Source organism: Hemiscyllium ocellatum, chromosome 19 (genome assembly GCF_020745735.1).
Source record: "Hemiscyllium ocellatum isolate sHemOce1 chromosome 19, sHemOce1.pat.X.cur, whole genome shotgun sequence".
Lineage (NCBI taxonomy): Eukaryota > Metazoa > Chordata > Chondrichthyes > Orectolobiformes > Hemiscylliidae > Hemiscyllium > Hemiscyllium ocellatum.
Window position 1 is genome coordinate 40619138 of NC_083419.1, and position 24983 is coordinate 40644120.

The following is a 24983-nucleotide window of genomic DNA, read 5'->3' on the forward strand; positions in this document are numbered from 1 at the left end:
GGCAGTTTAATTGAATGTTAGGGATGAGAGAAGAAATGCGCTTATTCTGAGAAAGGATAGCAGGTTCCTGGTCCATGGAACCACTGCAACCTTGAGGCAGTGTCTCAAAAATCCTGATGACCTGTTGGGAATAGACTGATGGACTATAAGAGTTCACAGCAGGTCCCTTACACACCGTAATCCACAACTACAATAATAGCAATTTGCAAAGCAGAAGTCAAACTTTGCCTGTGCTGCATGGAAGCCAAAACGTTGACAATCAGATATTCTATTACGATGGGTTCTGTGGTATGCCAATGGAGGTAGCTACCTATTCCTTATTAGAAAGGCTGGACTCTAAACTCTCTGAAATGTCCCATTTCAAATTCTTGCTAGAAACTTCTATGCTTCTTGCTATTGACTGCAGGCTGTCCAGTAGACTTCCCAATATATGAAGCAGATCAATCTCCTTCTGCAGCATGGTCCAACAAATTTCTCATGTCAGCCAGGAGCAATTATTCAAGATGGCGATGGAGTAGTGGGGCTGGGTGCAGGCTCTTGAGTCCAGGGCTCGTCCATTGTCATCCACTTTCTTTTCTTTTTACTTCTGGTCTTTTTCTATTCCTCTTTCATTTCTTCATTTGTTTTTCTTTTAGGTCTTCTGCAATAGGCCACGTGTGAAATGGTGGCAGCCTCTTGGTGGTTGGACACAGCAACTCTGCCTGATGATTGGAGGCAGCAGCAGCAGTGATGGCAGCAGCAAAGCTCCTCCAGTGACCAGAGGCATGGCAACAGCAGACTTTTCAAGATGGCGACCACTGGCAAGGCAACATGTCAGAGGAGGGGGTCGGAGTGGGACTATTGGTGAGGCAGCAGTACCAGCCTAGCTTGGCAATAGAGCCACAGATTCCTGGTTGTAGTCGAGGCAGATCCAGAGTGGGGACTCCTGGTTATTAACGAGGTGGTACCAGCAGCTCCGAGCTTAGGTAGGACAGGGGCTGGGGATGACTGGTTATTGGCGTGGTGGTAGCAGCAACAGGGGTGGAGGTGCAGGCTACATGTGTGTTGAGCATGGGACCCAGCATTGGCAGTGGTGTACAGATGCTGCCTAAAGAGTAGCGACTCCTATATTACTGGGTCCAGCACAGACAACAGCGAGGCAGTGGCAATGGAGTGGTGGTACAGGCTTCGTTGTTGAACTGGCTCAAGGCTGAGGACTCACGGTCACAGTGACGGAAGGAAGATAGACTCACTTTCATCTATACATTTATATTCTTTTTATTCTTGAACTGTTCAAAATGGTGCTAGGCTGAGGTGACAGTTGGAGGTTTTCACTATATTTTACTGTAAAATGTAAGTGATCCTTCAATGCCCAAAATCTCCTGACTTTCCTGCCTCTGAACTGTTGGTCTTTTCTTTCCGAGAGTGACATCAGCCAGTGACCACTACTCTCTTGGCATGGTTCTGTTAGAAGACTCAGCTCACTCATCTTAATTAATTATGCCAAATCATTAAATTTATTTCTGCATGGTATTCATGTACTTGGATCTATACTTCAGCAATTCACCTGTCTTTATGACTTCTGACTGCCTGCTGAGTATATGTCTGGAGGCTTTTCTGCGTACCTACAGGTACACAGTGTTTCTCCTTCTCCTCACATTATTCACCAACGTCTCCAGCAAACCATCAGAAAGATATGGATCAGTCTCTCTTGCACATTGACCCTTAAAATATTTTCAAAAGTAATTACTTCCTGAAAGCATTTCCAATAGGCATGAGGCAATTTTCTAAAAACTTTCAATAACACTAGACACTGATGGTATTGGGCCCCCTGCCTATGTGTGCAGTCAATGAGCATTATAGATTGCACTAGCTGTCTGCAACAATGAGAATCAACAGCTAGCATGATGCAACAACTGCAGTGCACTGAACAATTACAGGTTATTCACACACTGTGATCCCCTCGCCCCTTGTCAGGTCTTATCCAATTAGCTTGCATACCATGACAATGAAGCTCAATTATTTTAAAGTTAAGATCATCTGTCTTGAGCCTATACTGCCATGGAATATTTCACTATGCTGCACCACCTGCCCTGTGCATTACATATTTACTTATTGAATAATGATTATGAACTCTTAGATGAAGCTGATAGCTTGGTAAATTCAAAGTCTGGGTTTTCCTCCTTTTTGTGGGTTTGCGGCAGACCATTCATTACGCTTTCTAATGTGAAACGATCTTAAACTGCCAAATAAACTGCTTACACTCCCAGAGCCCTCATTATCAATACAGCCTGACTTGGAAGCCAAGCATTAAATACTTTTCCACATTTCTCTTAGCCCAGGATGTCAGAGAAGACTTCCCTTCTGCAGTGGGCAACTTTTGCAAACACCAAAGTACCTCCTTTGCTCTTTGTTTACAATGTCTGTCGCTGAATAATTGATTGCAGTTTAGAACTGAGCTGTATGGGCATTTTTTGAAAGACGTCCTTTGCAGCCCAGGCTATGCAATAGATGAATCGGTCAATGAGGCATGAAGCCCCAGACACTGGAAATGCCTGGAGAACCCACCCAAAGTATGGAATGTGCTGGCCCTGAGAAGTGAACATGGGTCAAATAAAGGACAGGTGAAAGTGCTACACAGCTAAGATTACTTTACCATTGCTGCAGAAATGTAATATGAAGTCTATATTACTCTTGGAATGCTACTGCTATTGTAAGTGTTTTTTTTCTGTATTTCAATATCTTATTTATTTCAGGAAGATTTGGGAAATTATACTATATTGTGTTTAAGTAATTCAGGGTAAAAAGAACACCAGGTCCCAGAACACGTGATTGGACTTCACAATATTTACTAAACCATAGCATTGCTAACACTGCGGAGATTGACGTGATTAGCTTTGGATTCCACCACAAACCCCATAACCTTACTATCAGTTCCAACCCTTTGCATGACAACCAATGCCTCAAACAAATAGTTCCACATACAAGTTTTAAAAGCTTCTCTCCTCAACAGAAAGCAACTATGTCAAAGGGCAATCTGCACTTCACTCAACCCTGTCCACTGTATTTGCTGTTCAGTGTGGTCTCCTGTGCACTGGGGAGACGAAATGCAAGCTGAGTGATCACTTTGTTCGATGGTCAACAACATCTCTGTCTTGGCCTGTTGCAGTGTTTCATGAAACTCAGTGCAAACTGGAAGAACTATATCACAGTTTCCACTTCAGGACCCTGCAGCCTTCATTACAAAATATTGAATTCAATCATTTTAGAGTCTAAACACCTCCTTCATATCTTTTACCCATCCCCACATCCCAGGCGCTTTTATTACATGAGCTGTCTCCATGATCAACGTTTCTTCCTCTTGGCTCATGGTCAACTTTATCTGCTGAACTTTCTTTCTACCTCTCTAGGTTCTATTTCTGCCTATCCTATTATCCTTTCTCCCCCTCACACTCTGTCTTCAGCATATATGTCATCTTTTCCTAGCTACGATCAGTTCTAAGGAAGGGTCACCAGACTCAAAATATTAACTCTGATTTCTCTCCACAGACGTTGCCAGACCTGCTGACCTTATCGAACAATATCTGTCTTTGTTTCAGATCTTCAGCATCTGCAGTTCTTTGTTTTATCCAAGGTTGCGTCACGATGCAAAGTCACAGTGTACACAGCATTTCTTTAAACATTTCCTTTTCATCAAAAACAAAAAAATGGACATGCTACCATTTGCAGCTACAAGTTGCATAGTGTGCATTGTCAATCATGAAAATTATCACTCAAGTACAAAAATTACTTCTTGAACTTAATCAATCCACTAACCAGTATTTGACCCATTACCTTTAAATTGTTCAAGTTAACCCACAACCTTTAAAACAAGTAATGGCATGCATGAGTTCATCTGATATCTGCTCCTTTCTGGCATTATTTCCTTCCTTCAGCTCCAGGGAATATCATTCAGTTTCTGTTACCACTTTGGATGCAAAGGCAACCGGTTCTCTTGCTGCACTGGAGTTGCTTCAAGCCTTGCCTTGCTGTTATCATACTGCTGGATGGGCTTCATCATTGACATCCAAGTAACTCAGTACCAGCATTGACAACTTTAGTTGCTTAATATGAGTGAAAGCTGTTGATTGTTCTGTGCCCCAATATCACTGATCATCCTTTACAGTGAGCTAATGTAGAGGTTCATACCCTGATAACAAATCAGGCAAAACTTTGTCAAGTGGTTTACAAATCAAAAACATCCTTACTTTGCTTTCACATCTGTTTGTTGCTGCATACCTGCTCCAGGTCTCACATTATCAAGGTGAATTCCATTTACTATCAGACCTGTGAGTCTGACTTAAATCATATTCAAATCCATCTCCTTCTTATTAGTTTCAGTCTTATCTGGTGAGATCTGTCTACCAGATTCTGATGATGATCTGTGATGACTTCTCCCAATATATCTCTATATCCATAGACAAGAAGGTCATCAATGATTGCTTCCGCTCCAAGAAGTTACAATCAACTGTTTTCTGTGTTGATAATCTTCCGGAGCAGTGCAAGTGCCTGCAGTGTGCATAGCTATCTATATCTCCCAAATAGCACACAGACCATAGTCACAAAACATCTGCCTTCATCCAACTTCACATGCCAGTAACCATCCTTTGCATCTATAGTATTAATGACTGTGGTAAGTTGTGGTGGTGAATGGCACGGGATGGGGAGATTGTTTCAAAGTTTTAACGAGAGCCTTCAGATCTAGGCAAACTCACAGCTTTATAGATTTTTAAAAATTCATTGAAACTTGCAGACTAGTGTTTACTACTCATCCATAATTTCTCTCTAACTATTACAATGTGCAGACTTGTGACTTGCATCAGTTTGCTCAGAATCACTTCCCTGGTGATAATAATTTCACTAAGTTCACCTCTTCCTCCACTTCCTGATTTACTACTATTATTGGGATATTTTTCTTATCCTCAATAGTAAAGACAGAAATGAAACAATTAACTCGCCATTCACATTCTCTCAAGGACCAACACTTACTTTATATACTCTTCCTTTTCCATAAAACTGTGGAAAGTCCTGTTCTTCATTTTTACATTTCTGACTAATTTCTAATTGTACTCTAACTTCTTCTCTGATTAATTGGATTCTCTGCTGCTTTTTGTGTGCTGACCAATCATCTTAACTGCCACTCTTCTTCCTGTAACTCTATGCTTTTCCTCAACTTTGAAGCTTCTTAACTTCTTTAATTAACCTTAGATAGTTGGTCCTCTTTCCTGAACTTTCCATTATGGTAAAAGATATCTATTGTGCATATTCTGAAACATCCGCTTAAATGTCTGCTGTTATATCTCAATTGATCTCTCCACTAGCTTAAATGCCACTTCATTTCAGGTGGCTTAGACTTCATACCCACACCGTTGTCCTTTTTTAAATTTAAAATATCAGTCATAAAGTCATCAAGTCATTGAGATGTACAGCACGGAAACAGACCTTTCAGATCAACTCGCCCATTCCAACCAGATATCCCAACCCAAATCTAGTACCACCTGCCTGCACCCAGCCCATATACCTTCAAACCCTTCCTATTCACATACCCATTTTAAATGTTGCAATTGTACTGGCCTCTACCACATCCTCTGGCAGCTCACTCAATACACATATTGCCCTCTGCGTGAAAACGTTGCCCCTTAGGTCTCTTTTATATCTTCACTTTCTCACTCTAAACCTATGTCCTCAAGCTCTGGACTCCCCCACCCCAGGGGAAAGACTTTGTCTATTTATCCTATCCATGCCCCTCATGATTTTATAAACCTCTATAAGGTTGCCCTATGTCTCCGACGCTCCAAGGAAAACAGCCCTAGCCTATTCAACCTCTCGCAACCTTGGCAATATCCTTGAAAATCTTTTCTGAACCTGTTCAAGTTTCACAACATCCTTCTGATAGGAAGGAGACCAGACTTCACACAATATTCCAAAAGTGGCTTAACCTGTACAGTATCCTGTACAGCTGCATCATGTCCTCCCAAAGCCTATACTCAATAATCTGACCAATAAAGAAAAGTATATCAAATGCCTTCTTCACTCTCCTATCCACTGCGACTCTACTTTCAAGGAGCTATGAACTGTACTCCAAGGTCTATTTGTTCAGCAACACTCCCTAGGACCTTACCATTAAGAGTATAAGTCCTGCTAAGACTTGCTTTCCCAAAATGCAACACCTCACATTTATATGAATTAACAGCATCTGCCACTCCTCAGCCCATTGGCCCATCTGATCAAGATCCCAATGTATGCTGAGGCAACCTTCTTCGCTGTCCACTACACCTCTAATTTTGGTATCATCTGCAAAGTAACTATACCTCTTATGCTCACATTCAAATCATTTATATAAATGACAAAAAGTAGTAGACCCAGCACCGATCCTTGTGGCACTCCACTGGTCACTGGCCTCCAATCTGAAAAACAACCCTCCACCACCATCCTCTACCTTTGAGCCAATTCTGTGTCCAAATAGTTAGTTGTCCCTGTACTCCATGAGATCTAACCTTGCTAACCAGTATTCCATGGGGAACCTTGTCGAACACCTTACTGACGTCCATATAGTCCACCACTCTGCCCTCATCAATCCTCTTTGTTACTTCTTTTAAAAACTCAATCAAGTTTGTGAGACATGATTTCCCATGCACAAAGCTATGCTGACTATCCCTAATCAGACCTTGCCTTTCCAATACATGTACACCTTGTCCCTCAGGATCCCCTCCAACAAGTTGCCCAACCTCAGGCTCACCGATCTATAATTCCCTGGCCACCTTTCTTAAATAGTGGCACCATGTTAGCCAACCTACAGTCTTCCGGCACCTCACCTGTGACTATTGATGATACAAATAACTCAGCAAGGTGCCCAGCAATCACTTCCCCAGCTTCCCACGGAGTTCTAGGGTACACCAGATCAGCTCCTGGAGATTTATCCACTTTTATGCATTTCAAGACATCCAGCACTTCCTCCTCTGTAATATGGACATTTTTCAAGATGTCACCATTTATTTACCCACATTCTATTTCTTCCATGTCCTTCTCCACAGTAAACACTGATGCAAAATACTCGTTTAGTATCTCCCCCATCTCCTGCGACTCCACACAAAGGCTGCCTTGCTGATCTTTGAGGGGCCCTATTCTCTCCCTAGTTACCCTTTTGTCCTTAATGTATTTGTAAAAACCCTTTGGATTCTCCTTTAATTCTATTTGCCAAAGCTATCTTATGTGCCCTTTTTTCCCACCTGATTTCTTTCTTAAGTACACTCCTACTGCCTTTATACACATCTAAGCATTCACTTGATCTATTCTGTCTGTACCTAACATTGCTTCGTTCTTTTTCTTAACCAAACCCTCAATTTCTTTAGCCATCCAGCATTCCCTACACCTACCAGCCTTTCTTTTCACCCTGACAGGAATATACTGTCTCTGGATTTTCGTTATCTCATTTCTGAAGGCTTCCCATTTTCCAGCTGCTCTTAGACACTCTTCTCCCACTTAAACAAAATATTAGGTTCAATCATATTATGGTTGTTGCAGCCTAGAAGTATCTCTATTCTGATGTTGTTAATTAATTCTGTTTCATTACACAATACCAAATCTAATATAAACAGCTGCGTGGTTGGTTCCAGAGTGTTCTGTTCAAAGGAGCTAGCTGCAGCTGTTAGCCACTTCCTTCTCTCTTGTTATTGTCTTCAAGTTAAAGAATTGGGTCTTTGAGCTTGGACTTCAGTTTATCTTCACCTGTCTCTGCCCTTGCTGCTGCTGCTGCTGTCTTGAAGCCTGGGACACATGTTATCTACCAATGTTCCAGTATAACAATGAACTGCAACTGAATATTTCATTGTCAAACAGCAGACTTTCAAGCCAATCAAGACATTAATCACTTATGAAGTCAGGAATTTGTGAGGGGATATCAGCTAGTGATAAACATAATTTACTTAATTGAAACAATTATATAAAGAACTTAATAACCAAATAAATGCTTAGCAGAGATGTATTAGACAGTGAGTACCCAAAAGGGTTAAGTGATATGAGAAGGCAAACTCCATCCATCAGTATATAAAGGACTACTAGGTGGCTGGATAGCTCATTTGGCAACTTTGTGGTTGCATTCTTCCTGGTGGTTTTCCCTGGAGTGTCGGAGGCTGAGGGGTGACTTTATAGACTTTACAAAATCATGAGGGGCATGAATAGGGTAAATAGACAAGGTCTTTTCCTTGGGGTGGAGGAGTCCAAAACAAGTGGGCATAGGTTTAGGGGGAGAGGGAAAGATTTAAAAGGGACAACTTTTCCACACAAAGGGTGATGTGCGTATGGAATGAGCTGCCAGAGGAATTGGTTGAGGCTGGTATAATTACAACATTTAAAAGGCATCTGGGTGGGTATATGAATAGGAAGGGTTTAGAGGTATATGGACCAAGTGCTGGCAAATAGTACGAGATTAGTGTAGGCTATCTGGTTGGCGTGGATGAGTTGGACTGAACGGTCTGTTTCTGTGCTGTATATCTCTATGATTTTTAGAGTAATACCATGGTAAAGGATTGGTGGTAGTGAATCTGGACAAGGTATCTCAGATATATCAGATATCCTATCATATATTACTCATAGTACAGCCAACACTTTATAATATTTTCCAACCTTCAAGATGTCACTGATGGCTGCCATGTCATCTAAAGCCTATTATAGTAAGTGAGCATGTTTGATTACAGGAGATGCTGCCTGAAGCATTTGGAGTTGTGAAATTGAAACTTACAAATTAATATATGCCCTGTTTAAGTATGAATGTGAGTGAGACCCAACTATAATGGCACACTTGTTTCTGTGAAATGAAGTGGTCAAGCAGGACAGGTTGTGCTGAGAAAGCCTCATGGTACATTCAAAGTTTGGGAGAAGATTTGTAGCTCGGGTGCTCATTGTTGTGGTTCTGTTCACCGAGCTGGGAATTTGTATTGCAAAAGTTTCATCCCCTGTCTAGGTGACATCCTCAGTGCTTGGGAACCTCCTGTGAAGCGCTTCTGTGATCTTTCCTCCAGCATTTATAGTGGTTTGAATCTGCCATTTCCAGAAACGGCAGATTCAAACCACTATAAATGCCAGAGGAAACATTACAGAAGCGCTTCACAGGAGGCTCCCAAGCACTGAGGATGTCACCTAGACAGGGGACGAAACGTTTGCAACATAAATTCCCAGCTTGGCGAACAGAACCACAACTCATGGTACATTATCCTACAGAGCCAAACGGGCATGTGGCAGGTTCTTCAAGCTATGACATGATTTCTAGTATTTGTTCTTATGTCCCTAAATACTGTACTTGGCATTCTCTGTGCTGACCTCGTCTGCCAAGCCAGGGTCAGTGCCATATAGAGTGATGGATGATCTGGAGTTTATTGCTCATACTAATTGCATGCAGCAGCAAATCTATTTTACCAAATGTCGTCGCTTATACTATAGTTGTCCTTTATTATAAATTCAAATGATTGATAAGTAATCTTTAAACATTTATAATGAAGCCAGTTATATTAATGGTAATTACTAGGGTACATAGGTTTAAGGTAAAATAAGGTAAGTTCAAAGGAGATGTGAGAGGCATTTGTTTTATATAGAGGGTGGTAAGTGTCTGGGATGTGCTGCCAGAGGAGGTGGTGGAGTTGGATACAGTAGCAATGTTTAACAGGCAAGTTGTTTAACAGGCAACTTGACAGATACAGGGAATAGAGGGATACTGACCACATAGAAGAAAAAGGCTCTTTTAGTTTAGAAAAGCCTCAGGTGCTGGTGCAGGCTTGGTGGTCCGAAGGGCCTGTTCCTATGCTATCCTGGTCTTTGTTGTAAGCTCATAAATACAAAGATGAAACAATAATTATATATAGATAAAACAATAATTATATATGGTCTTTCCATTATTTAATTTGACTAGTTGGAAACCACTAACTTTAGATTGTCCTCTGTTTTTGAAAATTTCCTTTCTTTGTGATATTTATACATTATATTGGGAACTCAAGACTTTGCACATATTTAACAAGATTTTACAAGAACGTAAAGAACATTTTAGTCTTGCCAGTGACATATACAGGACCAAAAGAAATAAAGTGCAGCTTGAAAAAGGAGATGTTGATCATGATTTTTAAACTTCAGCGGGCTCCTGTTTGATCATTTCAAAAAACGTATGTTCTGTTACCAAGACATGCAAGATCAGGGAATAACATCAGCTGAGCACTGTTCCTAATTGCTTCACTGACCACAAGCTGAACCAGTTGCAATGGTTTCGGCCTAACTGTTGTTGTTGAAACTGGTAATAAACAATTGAAGAAAGCTTCGCAAATATGATTTAAAGAAGCAATTGAGTGCAGTAAATCATATATCTGTGAGGCTGCTTATAGTATTATGCAGTAGCAGTGTTAAAAGTAGTTTCTATTCAAAGGATGTGCAAATGCCATTGATTTGAATGATGAAGCTAATGGAGCAACACATTTTGAGTGGCATATTTTGGATACTTTTGTTGTTTATTACTGCTTAGATTGTTTGTGGCTCTGAGCTAGCTTGCTTACACATAAAGAACATAATAAACCAAGAACAATGAGAACTGATTCAATGTGTTCAATGTCAGTTCAATAATCACATGTAACACACTGCAGTGCAATGTGCTGTGAAGTACAAAAGTCCTTAAAGCCTCTTATACACAGCTTGGAATATCAGGCATGTTATTGAAAGAACCTATGAGATGACCCTCAGCTCTGTAATTGAACCATATTTGGATATTTCATATACTGGATAAAGCACATCCCAATCTTGATGATCTGTTTTGTGAACCTCCATGCCAAGCGTATGGTTATGACCATGAATGGCATGGAGAAAGCTGCCAAGGCTACTTAACCACCAAAGGTAGGTTTGTAAGACAGACCATTAAAAATGGGAAGAGCATGATATGGGGTGGGAGTTGGGGCTAGATTTTAACCTGCACAGTAACTGGGGTTGGATCAAGAGAGTAGGTCATAGAATCATAGAGTTATATAGCACGGAATCAGACCCTTTGGTCCAACCAGTCTATGCCAACCATAATCTGGAACTAAATTAGTCCCACCTGTTTGCACTTGGCACATATCCCTCCAAACATTTCTTCTTCATGTGCTTATCCAAATGTATTTTAAACATTGTAACATCTGCATCCACCATTTCTCTGGAAGTTCATCCCCCACATGAACCAGTCTCTGTGTAGAACAAAAAGTCTTATGCTCCATTCCATTCATCTGGATTTTTTAATGCTGCTGGTTTTGTAGCTCCATGAGACCACCCCACTGGAGTTCCATGAATTACAATGATCCAAATGTAATTTTAACTCTCTCTTAAACAGGACACAGCTTCAGCATTCCTTCTGATATAAACCTTTCAGGGAGCCCAAACAAACCATTCAAAAACCTTTTCTTAGTCAAGATTGAGTAGTAAAATTCATCCCCAGAGCCCCTCTACTCTCCTGAATCTTAGCAACTATGAAACCCTGAAAGCACCCCCCAATCTTTAACCTACTGTGCTTCTTGTTACTATTTTCTGATGCCAAAGAAGCAGTTTGCCACCCAATTTTCACCTTTTCCTGTCAATCTGCTTATTTTTTCCAGTTGAACAATTGATTGCCAAGATTCAGATGAAGTCCACTAGGTAAAATCTACTGGGCCTAAGAACGTAAGAGTTTGGAGCAGCAATAGTTCCATACAGCCCCTTGAGAGTATTCTGCCATTTAGTAACACCATGGCCGATTCAAGCTTGGCTCTAGTTTGCCTTTTCTGGCTGTACCCATTACCTGCGACTCTCTATACTTTAAGTTGGACTTTCTCAGGGTATTCTCCTGGGCAGAACCATCCCCAACTGCTTCACCAATGACCTTTTCTTCATTCGGATCAGAAGTAGGGATGTTCACTGATGATTCCGGTGTTCAAAAGAATTTGTGATTCCTCACATACTTCACGTACTTCATGCCCTTGGGCAGTTAGGTTTTTATTTTCATGCGACATGGGAATCGTTTGCAAGACCAGAATTTGTTAATCATCCCTTGATCCTTGAATTGATTGGCTAAGTAGGCCATTCCTTATTCCTGATGAAGGGCTCTTGCCTGAAACATTGATTCTCTTGCTCCTCAGATACTGCCTGATCGGTTGTGCTTTTCCAGCATCACACTCTTGACTCAAATCTCCAGCATCTGTAGTACTCACTTTCACCTAGGCCATTTCAGGCAACAGTGAAGAAACAACTACATTGCAATGGATCTGAAGCCACATGTAGACCCTATCAGGTAAAGATGTCCCTTCCTCAAGGATTTTCCTGCTTCAGATGGGTTTCAGGCCATCGTTAATGAGAATACCTTTGTTTTCCAGCTTTAATAATTGAATTTAAATTTCATCAGCTCCCATGGTGGGATTTGAATCGATATCTTCAGAGCCTAGTGACATTATCTCTATGCAGCTGCCTCCCTCTAAACCTGGTGGCAACATTCATGCTTATGTTAATAAGTGGTATGTAATATTCACACCACATACATGCCAGGTAATGACCATCTTCTAAAAGAAAAAAAGTCTAGTCATCTGAACTAGATATTCAAAGACGTTATCATTGCTGAATTCTCCACTAACAGCTTCCTGAATGTTAATATTGACCAGAAACTTAAGTGGACTAAATATATAAACACTATAAGTCCAGGTTAAAGACTGGAAGTTCTTGGTGAGTAACTCATAACCTGAGTCCCCAGTGCCTGTCCACTATCTACAAAACACAAGTTAGGAGTGTGATGGAATACTCTGTACTTGCATGGTTGACAACAAATCCAGCAACACATGAAAAGCCATAGAACATCTAGCACAAAAGAAGCCTCTTTGATTGGCTATGCATCACATTTCAGTCCTTCCATTGTTGCACAGGGATAGTAGTGTGTACCAAGTTGCAGTGCAGCAACTCACCAAGCCTTCTTTGCTGACACCTTCTAAGCCCAAGATCTTAAGTTTCTAAAAGGACAAGAGCAGAAGGCGCATGGGAACACTACCACTTGCAAGTTGCCCTCCAAGCCACACAGTATTGGAAGTAGATCATTGTTTCTTCATTGTCATTGGGTGAAAATCCTAAAACTCCTTTCCAAATAGCACTGTAGATGTACCTAAACCTAGTGGACTGCAGTAGTTCAAGGAAGGAGCACACCACCAACTTCTCCAAGGCAATGGGGATGGGGAGCAATTGCTAGACTAGCCAGCAACATTCACATCCTTTGAATGTTTACAAAACATACTTTTAACAGATTTTAATAAATGCTGATGGCATCTGGTTCACATTCCTCCATGTGATTACTGTTTGCTGCTGCCAGCTTCCTCCAGGAGGTAAAGTTGTTTGATGGGAAAGAGACATCACAGGACTTTCCATACAATGACACAGACACCCAGCTGGCAGATAATTCACCAGTTCTTGTTTTTCTCAAGAAATTCTTGGATCAGGATTGTGCAATACGATCTGTTCCCAGAGGAAATGGTTTACTTTCAGATGAATGGCAGCTTTAAAATCTATTCAAAACACTGGAACAACTGACTAAATGGGAGGGGTACAAAGAAAATTAGAGGTGGGACCCGTCATTTGGTCAAAACCAGATACTAATCAGCAAAACCTTTCCATTAACAAAGCGTTTGTCTTCGATTGTTATTCAGCTGAAGGACAAAACTTCCACAAGCAACTTTGCACAGCTGCTTCAGACCATCAGTATTGCAATCCAAGACTGTACTCCATGGCCTTTCATACTAGTGACTCACTGTCACATGCCTGATATTTTTGACTAAAACTACAGTTGGTCCCCAAGAAAAATAAATAAAGGGTAACTGAGTGCAAATACCCATTATATATTTCCTGCACACTTTTCTGTGTCTGTTCATGCTTGTGATATACAACAAGTTGCTCTCTCAGAAAGGAATCCTGCTGTTAGCTTTCAAGCCAAGAGAGAAAATGCTGATGATTTTCTTTACAACAACAGCAGCGCTGAGTGCTATAAAAATGGAAAGAACTACAGATACTGTAAATCAGAAACAAAAACAGAAATTGCTGGAAACTTGAGTTCTGAGGAAGGGTCACTCAAACCAAAACGTTAACTCTGATTTCTCTCCACTGATGCTGCCAGGCTTACTGAGCCTTTCCAGCAATTTTTGTTTCTGTGTCAGTGGCTTTTGTACTTTGAAAGATATCTTAAGATGATTGTTATAATTTTTCAAAAAGTAATTCTGGTTCGCTTATATTGTATTTTTATACTACAATTTCACAACAAGTAAATAGTTAGTGGTGTGTCACTGCTTTATTTGCTGAAAAAGTTTGCAATTGGAATTGTAATCCTTTTTTGTACACAGCCACCTGATGAAGGAGCATCACTCCGAAAGCTAGTGTGCTTCCAAATAAACCTGTTGGACTATAACTTGGTGTTGTTTGATTTTTAACTTTGTTCACACCAGTCCACCCCAGGCACCTCCAAATCATACTAATGTCAATCCATTATTAACTATGTGATATTTGTTGCATTCTATCTCGCAGCTGAATAGAATAGAATCCCTACAATGTGGAAACAGGCCATTAGACTCAACAAATCCACACCAACCCTCCGATGAGTAACCCATCCAGACCCATTTCACCTGACTAATGCACGTAACCTACACATCCCTGAATACTATGGTCTATTTAGCATGGCCAATTCATCCAACTGCATATCTTTTGGATTGTGGGAGGAAACCAGAGCACCCGAAGGAAACCCACACAGGCACAAGGAGGATGTGCAAACTCCACACAGTCACCCGAGGCTGGAACAGAACCCAGATCCCTAGCGCTGCAAGGCAACAGTGCTAACAACTGAGCCGCTATGCCGCCCCAGCTATGATGCAGTATACCTTTAGGAGATTATGTTCTCATCATTTCATAGCATATAGCCTGAGGGTATAACATTCTCCATCTTTCTTTTAACTGGGACCACTTGAAGCATGCTGAAGGGCTTATACCCAAAACGTTGACTGTCCTGTTCCTCACATGCTGCTTGACCTACTGTGCTTTTCCAACGCCTCACTTTTCGACTCCCACATGAAAAAAAAGTGCTACTGTTGTAACCAAATAGCTTTGTATTAGCCCAGACACTAAAGTTCCTGTGACTTAGTGTAAGCATATATCAGGAAGTATAATTTTCAAAAATTCTTTCGCACGATGTGGTGTCACTGGCCAGGCCAGCATTTATTACTCATATCTAATTTCCCAGAGGAAAGTTAGGAATCAGCCACATTGTGGGTTAATAAGTTTGCTGATGTCACAAAGGTTGGTGGAGTGGTGGATAGTGTGGAGGGCTATTGTAGGGTTGCAACAGAATATTGACAGAATGCAGAATTGGGCTGATAAGTGGCAGATGGAGTTCAACCTGGAAAAGTGTGAAGTAATTCAATTTGGAAGGCCGAATTTGAATGCAGAATACAGGGTTAAAGGCAGGAATCTTGGCAGTCTGGAGGAACAGTTGGGATCTTGGGGTCCATGTCCATAGATCCCTCAAAGCTGCCACCCAAGTTGATAGGGTTGTTAAAAAGGCGTATGTATGGTATCTTGGCTTTCATTAGCGGAGGACTGAGTTTAAGAGCTTTGAGGTTATGCAGTAGTTCTATAGTGCCACAGTTAGACCACACTTGGAATATTGTGTTCAGTTCTGGTCGCCTCATTGTAGGAAGGATGTGGAAGCTTTAGAAAGAATACAGAGGAGATTTACCAGGAAGCTGCCTGGACTGGATGGCATGTCTTATGAAGAAAGATTGAGGGAGCTAGGGCTTTTCTCATTGGAGTGAAGAAGGATGAGAGGTGACTTGATAGAGGTGTACAAGATGATAAGAGGCAAAAACAGAGTGAATAGTTAGAGACTTTTTCCCAGGGCAGAAATGGCTATCACAAGGGGCACAATTTTAAGGTGATTGAAGGAAGGTTCAGGGGAGATGTCAGAGGTTGGCTCTTTACACAGAGAGTGGTGGGTGCATTGAATGCACTACCAGCAATGGTTATACAGTCAGATACATTAGGAACATTTAAGCGACTCTCGGATAGACACATGGATGATAGCAAAATGAAGGGTGTGTAGGTTAGTTTGATCTTAGAGCAGGATAAAAGGTCAGCATAACATCAAGGGCCAAAGGGCCTGTACTGTGCTGTACTGTTCAATGTTGTGGGCCCAGATGCACATTTAGGCCGGACTGATAAGGACCGATAGTTTGCTTCGCTAAAGGTCTGGTGGGTTTTCTAGACAATCGACATTGTTTCACTGTCATCATTATACTCTTAATTCCAGAGTTTTACAGAATTAACATAAGTATTGCCTCATCAGGTACACCTTCTCTGCTGAAGGCAAACGCCCACATCATAATGGAAGGCCCTGGTAGCAACACAGTGGTAAGCAGCAATGACCATTTATAGGAATCCATGTTTTGATGGTAGACACTTGGAAACCTCGATGAAGGTTAGCTAGATGACAGCTCTTGACTTCAAAACAATTGGAAGTCTAATACCATCAATTTCTGTTAATAGAAGTCTACAGATTTACCTTTTTTTCTAATTACAGTTAATAGGTCCACATTACTGGAAGTTCTGTATCTTACTATTTAAAAGTGAAAAAGAGAGAAAAGAGATTTATTAAAATGTTACTATTTTAAACAGGCAATCAAAAGCTACTTTCAGCTTAAATACAGACCTCTCTTTAATGTGCTGACCAGTTTTATTATTTCCAGACTTTCTGTAGAAGGTCAGAAAGATCTTGGAAACATTTGTTAGTTTTCACAGACCAGCTCAAAGGAAGAATTAACTTCAGGATTAACAGGGTCCAGGTATTTAAATGGAAACGTCTATACCCCCTGATGAGTTTGTCATAAGATGCCATCGCAAAGCGTACGAGTGTAATTTCCCCAAAGTAGAATTTTAGAGAGGCCATTGAATTAGTAATCACCTCTATACTGATTAAAGTATTCAGGAAGGAGCTTTCAGGCATGATAGAGAGCCTGATCATTGACACGTTACTTGAAGATGGATGGCTGCATGAAGCCATTGTGGCAGGCCAACAACAATTACATCTTTCAGGTTCATCCAACACTATTGCTACAGTCAGTAAGAGCACCAAACCATCAAAATCTGCAATTGTTGTGGTTTGACATACCTATCCAAAAGTTGACAGTGTTTCTTTACATCCGCAAAGTATGTTTTATTAAATAACATTGGACGCATGCATGCAAGAAATATGGTTTCAAAATTCAAGCCAGATCCCTGAACAATACTAGGTGACTATTCAAATGTTACAACACTACAATGCCATCAATAAGAAAAGTTTTAAGAATGTGCACAAATGCAAACACATGAATGAAATAAAGAGACAACTAAGCGAAAGGCAGATTTTGAAAGACAATCAAATTTTCAACACTGTTTATCTCACACACCATGTCAACGTTATAAAGGAATACAAAGTTGTTACAAATATTAATGTCCATAAAAGGCACAGGAGTTAGTGTCAACATAAAAACACTATGTATCTGAAAGATGTGTATCCTCCATTTACACTCCATTGTTCAGCCTATGAGAGATTGTTTTATAGCATATAACAGGGCACCAGTTGCATGCATTAGCAAAACTGCGCTGCGGTGTCTGTACACAAGGTTATCTTGGCTTCTGCAAAATTCCAGGAAGTATTTACCAATGGTCCAGAGGCAAAAAACAGAAATTGCTGGTAGCATCTGCAAAAGCAAACAAAGTTAATGTTTTGGGTCCTATGATGTTTCTTCTCCATTCAGAAGGCTTGTTCTGAACAATGATCACTAGACTCAAACCATTTGCTCTCTTTTCACTCCATAGATGCTGCCAGATCTGTTGAGTTTCTCCAGCAATTTTTGCTTTTGATTCAGATTTACAGCAATAGCAGTTCTTTTGTTCAATGGTCCAGCGGGCTGTATAACTTTGGGACATTGCCTCAGAAGGCAGTGGAGGCAGGACGATTGAATATTTTTAAGAGAGAGGCAGATAGATTCTTGATGGGCATAGAAATCAAGGGGTTATCAGGGGTGTAGATGAGAATGTGGAATTCAACATGGAAACAAATCAGCCATGATCACATTGAATAGCAGAGCCAACTTTTGTACTTCTGTTCCTCAGTTTTTTTTGTCCATATGTCTAGTTGTGGTATGACTAGCAGTCCACAGAGACCACAGTTAATGAGAAGCTAGTTCAGGCCAATGTACAACATGTCAATCATGCGCAAGCAGAGTCAGGAAGCAAACTTAAGAAAAAAAGCTGAAGATCATGTTTGTGGTGGCACAGTGGCTCAGTTGTTAGCACTGATATCTCATAGTTCCAGGGACCTGGGTTTGGTTCCACTCTTGTGTGACTGCCTGTGTGGAGATTGTGCAAACTCCCCATGTCTGCATGGGTTCCCTCTGGGTGCACAGGTTTCCTCTCACAATCCAAAGATGTACAGATTAGGTGGACTAGGCATGGGAAATATTGGGTAGGTGTAGGTCTGGATGGGATGCTGTTCAGAGGGTCAGTATGGACCAAATCGTCTTTTTCCACTCTGTATGGATTCTAAGATTATGTGTAATGCTGTTGAATGACAGCAAGTTGTCAGCGGACAGCAATCAAGCACAGCATGTACCTCTCCAGCTGGGTAAACAATCACTCAATCAGGATGAGTTATCAGCCTTCCAAAATGTTGCATTGAATTGTTAATCGTGTTAACTCTCTTTGCATTATTATCAAATTGACAAAGTGTGCCAATGTTTAACCATGTAGACTTGTTTAGGGTAATATTTTTATCTTCAACAAAAGGAAAATGTGTTCAGTCTCACAACTCATAATGCAATATATCTGTAAGAGAAATGCTCATCATATCATCATCTTACCATAACATTTGACCTGAGGGTTTATAGTCTCAGAATCCATCTTAACTGGGGCCAACAGAAGCATGACGCATTGGGAAAAATATGCTGCAGCTTGTAACCAAATAGTTTATTTTAGCCCAGGCACTGAAGTGTAATATGTGTATCTATCAGGATCTTTAATAAACATCTATTATATCTTTCAGTTAGGGAACTAATAGAAGTATTGCCTCATCAGGTATAAATACCCTGCAGAAGACAAAAGCTCACATCACATTTTCTCAAACTACAATGACCAAACTATCACTTCATGCTAAGAAGCATGTCCAGCAACTGTATATTGAAGGTTGCTGTACCTTCAAGAGAAGGAAAATTCAAGACATGTAAAACAAGTTGCTGATTCACTATCAACTATTTTCTACTATTGCCCATTTCATGATCTACCCAACAAGAAGGCATAATATGGACACCAGCAGTTATACAATTAACACATACTCACTGACAAACATCCACACATCAGCACAAAAGAAAAGATATCAACACAAACATATAATCCAACACCATAGCATTCAAGTAGATCCAAATTATTGTATGCAGACTTGCTTGAACATAAACAAATAAAAGCTAACACACACACACAATTAACTAAATAGACTGAAGCAAAATTTGTCTTGAATGGTCGAAGCACAGTCACTAGTGTTTTGGCATTCTGATTTACATTCTGTTTGTTATTTATTGACAAATTTTGTCAATCTGTATTGCCTATTATAATTGATTGTCCAAAATAATTCTACTCCTGATACACATTCCTGATACACAAACAGTTTTACCTATAGTAGAATCACATGACATTTGAAGAGTTTATTTCCTGTAATTTAGTTCAATTTTTATTATATTCTCACTGGACTTACCTTTATTCCTTTTGGGAAGTGCAGCTGCACAAACATTGGTGGAAAATATCAGCAGAATCAGAGTTTTTCCCTGCATTTTCCCAAGGGTTTAATTAGTGTATAATCTTGAATCAAAGTAACTTCTTGTAGTGATATATTAGACTACAATGCAGCTCTGGTAAGTCTGTAAGTCTTTTAGAAACTCTTTATGCAACGACTGCAGTGGCTGTATGTAAGCATGCCTGACCTTCAAAAACATCTGGTACACATCAGCAGACTGTAATACGTATGCATGTTGACACTCAATCAACTAGCTGTTCACCCTCGCTCCCTCCCTCTCACACATCAATACCCTCTTTCATACAATACAGTCACACCTATACGGTTATCCTTACTAACAATCCAGAACACATCAAAGGATATAGAGCAGGTTCTTGCATTAATTTTTACAGGCAATTTAAAATAGGGTATCATATTGTAAGTGTAGACAAAGCTGCAGTCTTTGCATTCCAGGAGCTGTCAATGGTATGTAATGTTTCAGTTTCTAATAAACCATGTGTACAAGTATCTTGTAAATGTCTTTTCAGCCTTGCAATTTATCTTCCAACCGTGATAATAGTCCTTGTGAACTGATTTCTTCAACCCTGCCACAGCCTCATTTAGATTTGCTGTAATTTCAGGCTCAAACTTCAATTCCTTTTCCCTTCTCTTTTGCTAAAACTGCAACAACAGCTGGGTGGCTATCATCAGCACATCCTTCTGATGACTCCATTTTCAAAATGGAGTTCTGTGATTGAACACAGACAACAATCCACTTTTGTTCCTCAATTTGCATAGGAGGTAGACAATGCCAGCTCCAGGAATGCTCCTGGATAACCTTTGGTCAATCTAACCAATTTTGCATTTGGAGCTGTCCGTATTTGGATCAAGCACTGCCTGCCACGTACTATACAGAATGTTCCAGTGCTTGTTTATCACCTGAATAATAGATGCTGTGGGATCCAATTTTGAAGTAGATTTTGCCGAGCTAAGTGATCACAGCTGAAATTACAATTGACCTAGAACTAGAATAATGGAAGGCATGGGTCTTTTATATTTATGATCCCATTCAGATTTAGTAGCTCCAGAAAAGAAAGGAAATTTAATGTACTGAACATATTCCAGGAACATGCACTTCACAAGAAAGATCTTTCTTTGAAAATCCATATAAATAATAGTCTGCCAATGCTACTGAATTTATGAACTTCAAAAGGTTTCAGAAATAATACCAAACTAATCCTCTTGCATTTAAAACTGCACCAATAACCATGTTGCTGTTGCTTTCAAAATCCTATTTAAGTTCCTTAACATCTCTTGATGCTGCAAAACCTCCGTGTTAGTGTGTACAACTTTAAAGACACTCTAGCATTCTTCCGTCCATTCAAATTTCTTGCATTTTTTTAAACAAGCTAATCAATGATGCCACTAGATTTTAAACATGTCTACCTACTGCAAAATCTTTTGTTTCCTCAAAGGCAGAAAATCCAAATTGCCCTTAATTTACTTCTCTTGAGACCCCATGGCTTTGCTTCATAGACTGACTCAAATAATTTATATTTGCTTCGGGAAATTCAATTTGTGCCAAATGTTTCATCAAATGGGATCTGTGCAATCCATCAAACAGTTAAGTGTTTTAAATACTTTCTTCCATGTTTTAAAAATCATTAATATATACAAAATGGTTGCACAATCCTTCAATAATGTTGTTTATAATTTTGAAACATTACTGATGCTTTTTCATTCCAAATGGCATTGTCAAAGACCATCTGGGGTTATAAAGGCTAGTCAATGTAACTTGCAAATGTCCCTTCATAAGTCAATTTCTGTAATAGCCCATGCTTGCCCAATCCTCTTATTACAATCTTCCTGGCATTGGATATCAATCTGCCTTTGTCATAGCAATGACCTTACACTTACATGAAGAGTCACTGTGATCCATCTGATTTTGATACAGACACAATATTTGAGCTCCACAATCATGATTCAGTTCAATTACAGCTTTTTCCAACATAAATGATCTCTTCCCTCAGTTGAGTTAATTTCTCTGGATTTGAGTCTGTAAGAATGTTGCTTTATGGAAAAACTTCTTTACATTAATATTGTTTATGACCTATGAAATTTTCTCTGATGTATTTACAAAACTCATTTATGAGTCCATAATAGCTATCATAAATCAAATAGTTTTTTCTAGAGATAACATAATAATCCACCTAACTTCTCAATTGCTTCTGTATCATCCAACTCAATTACTGGGAGAGGGGTATTGACTTTCAAATTATCAATTTCTTGTTCATTCTCTTTGATATTTTTATTTATCTCCCTACTCCTACTATTAATGGATAATAGTTACTAGACACTGATTCCTATTTCTTGTTTTAGGTAAGAGTCCTACAAGCTCTATTAAATGCTTCCTCAGAAGCTAATTATCGGAAATAAGGCTGCAAGTTTAATTGATGGTTGGGGATTCTGCAGTAGCATGGATGACATGACTAGCATGATTTAACATATTTGGGCAAATCTGGCCAATTAAATGTTTTGGTGTTTGAGCCTGTTTTTTTTAAATTAATAAGTGACTTGGCATTGGTATTCTGTGAACTGCCTGTAACATTTCATTACAGAACTCAGATGAAGTTAATGTATTATTGACTATTGTCCATTCTTCATCTGATGCTATTTAACATGATCTCCATTTCCTCATTTACCCTTTATCAAATATGTTTTGCTTACTTTGTTCTGTAAGCTTCACACAAATAGTTTGAAGAAAATCCATCCTGAGTGAGACACAGCAGAATGAGAGAGTATTTTTGAAAATTTGGCATGCACTGGGAATTGAATTGAATTTTTTTTGTTTTTTTAATTCAATAGTCTAGTCAAAAGCTGACTCCACTGACTGAAATACTACAGTCAATCACCTGAAGCATGAATAGGGTCTCAGTAGATGTTAATTATTATTGAAGCTTAATGAGTATGACACACAGCTAGTGTGCAGGTGTGCTTCTGGGAAACTGGAATATATTGGGGATTGGGTGCAGAGGGAAAGAGTTGTGTTTTGCCCTTTGTTTTTTTTCCTGTGGTTTATAGTTTATAAGGACTATGTTCTACAGTAACAAGACCAAGTGAATAAGGACCCTAGAATAATTGATATTATTTGATATTAAATATTTTCCAAAATGTTAGTTTAATGAGTTAAGTTTTGGCAGATGACCTCAAAACCATGGAGTGTTCTTCCTGCTCTATGTGGGAAGCCAGGCACATTTCCAGTGCCCAGGGCCAGCATGTGTGCAGGAAATGCATGATTTCAAGAAGGATATGCATTGGTTTAAAGTAATCAAAGGATATTGGGCAAGAGCAGGAACAGGCCACTGAGTTGGATGATAAGCCATGATCAAAATGAATGACGGAGAAGGCTTGAGAGGTTGAATGGTCTACTCTTGCTCCAATGTTCTATGATTCTATGTAATAACACACAGATATTGGCTCTTATTCAATTCCTGACAAAGCTTTTTGAAATAGTCCTCTCAACTGCATTCATGCCATACAAGTGCCAGGCAATGGTATCTCCAATAAGAGACAATCTAACCACTGCCCCTTGACATTCAATGGCATTACCATCACTGAATCCCCCACTGTCAACACCCTAGTGATTACCATGGAGCAGAAACTGTACTGGACTCGCCACATAAACAAAATGGCAACACAGCCACATCAGAGGCTAGGAATCCTGTGGCAAGTAGCTCACCTCCTGACTCCTCAAAACCTGTCCAGCATCTACACAGCAAAAGTCAGGAGTGTGATGGAATTCTCACCATTTGCCTGAAGAATGCAGCTCCAACAACACTCAAGAACCTCGACACCAACCAAGATAAAGCAGCCTGCTTATTTGGCACCACATCCACAAACATTCAGTCATTCTAGCAGCAAGGATCAAAGGCAATAATATGTACGATCTACAAGATGTGTTGGAGAAATTCACCAAAGATCCTTAGACAACAACTTCCAAACTCAGAGTTAATTCCATCTAGAATGACAAGGGCAGCAAATACATGGGAACATCACCACCTGCAATTTCCCCTCTAAGCCACTCACCATCCTGACTTAGAAATATTTGCCATTCCTTCATTGTCACTGGTCAAAATGCAGCCTTTTCCCCATTTCCCCGCATGCGATTACCATCCAAATAATCACCAAAGTTCTTGTGAATGCCTCAATTACGTTGTTTCCACTATGTTTCCTGGCAGTGTGTTCCATTCCATTCCATTCCCTAATAACTTGCTGTGTGAAAACATTTCTTCTCACATTTGAGGGTGGCATGGTGGCTCAGTTGTTAGCACTGCTACCTCACAGCACTAGGGTCCCAGGTTCAATTCCAGCCTCTGGTGAGTGTGTTTGTGGAGTTTGCATATTCTCCCTGTATCTGCGTGGGTTTCCTCTGGGTGCTCTGGTTTCCTCCCACAGTCCAAAGATGTGCAGGTCAGGTGAATTGACAATGCTAAATTGCCCATAGTGTTAGGTGTATTAGTCAGAGGGAAATGATCTGGGTGGGTTACTCTTTGGAGGGTCGGTTTGGGCTGAAGGGCCTATAACTACACTGTAGGGAATCTAATCTAAATACCCTTTCTTCATTTGCACATCACTTTAAAATGATGTTAAAATATCATTCCAACTGATTCTTCTCTCAAGCCATGGAACACATCAGAACTTGATGAAACCCAGAAAGCAGAACTTCCACAAATTAGAAAATCATACTGCACACTCTTCGCAGCAATTCACCAAATTGTGAAGGATGCCATTTGCTTCATCATATCTGTGCTGACTCTTTCAGGTGCAAACCTAATTAGTTCCACTCCCCTGTTCTTTCCCAGTAATGTCTTTATTTTCTTTTTTCAAATATATATAATAATTTTTTACAAATCACTATTGAAGCAGTTTCCCTGTCAGGTCAATCCTTCCAAATTATAACAACATGCTGCGTAAAAATATTATCCACACCTCCCCACTGATTCCTTTACCAATTATCCAAAATCCTTGTTTCATTTAATGGAGGCATTAATTGATGAGCTGATTATTTTTACTCTTCAGACCACACTTATTGAAGACTTAATGCTGTACTCATTCCTGTCGCTAATAGATCCCTGTTCAGATTCTCTTCCAACATTCAGCTGAT

The 24983-nt window shown here is 40.0% G+C and overlaps 1 protein-coding gene across 1 annotated transcript in view; it reads right to left on the reverse strand.

Annotated features, from left to right (window-relative positions):
* The window catches only part of LOC132824713 (protein FAM180A), a 74145-nt gene extending 54197 nt beyond the window's left edge, over window positions 1-19948 (reverse strand). The window contains exon 1 of the mRNA XM_060839383.1: window positions 19802-19948. Within this exon, the coding sequence (XP_060695366.1) occupies window positions 19802-19877 (76 nt within the window). The 5' untranslated portion in view covers window positions 19878-19948. The remainder of the gene's footprint in view (window positions 1-19801) is intronic.
* Window positions 19949-24983: the final 5035 nt, after the last annotated feature.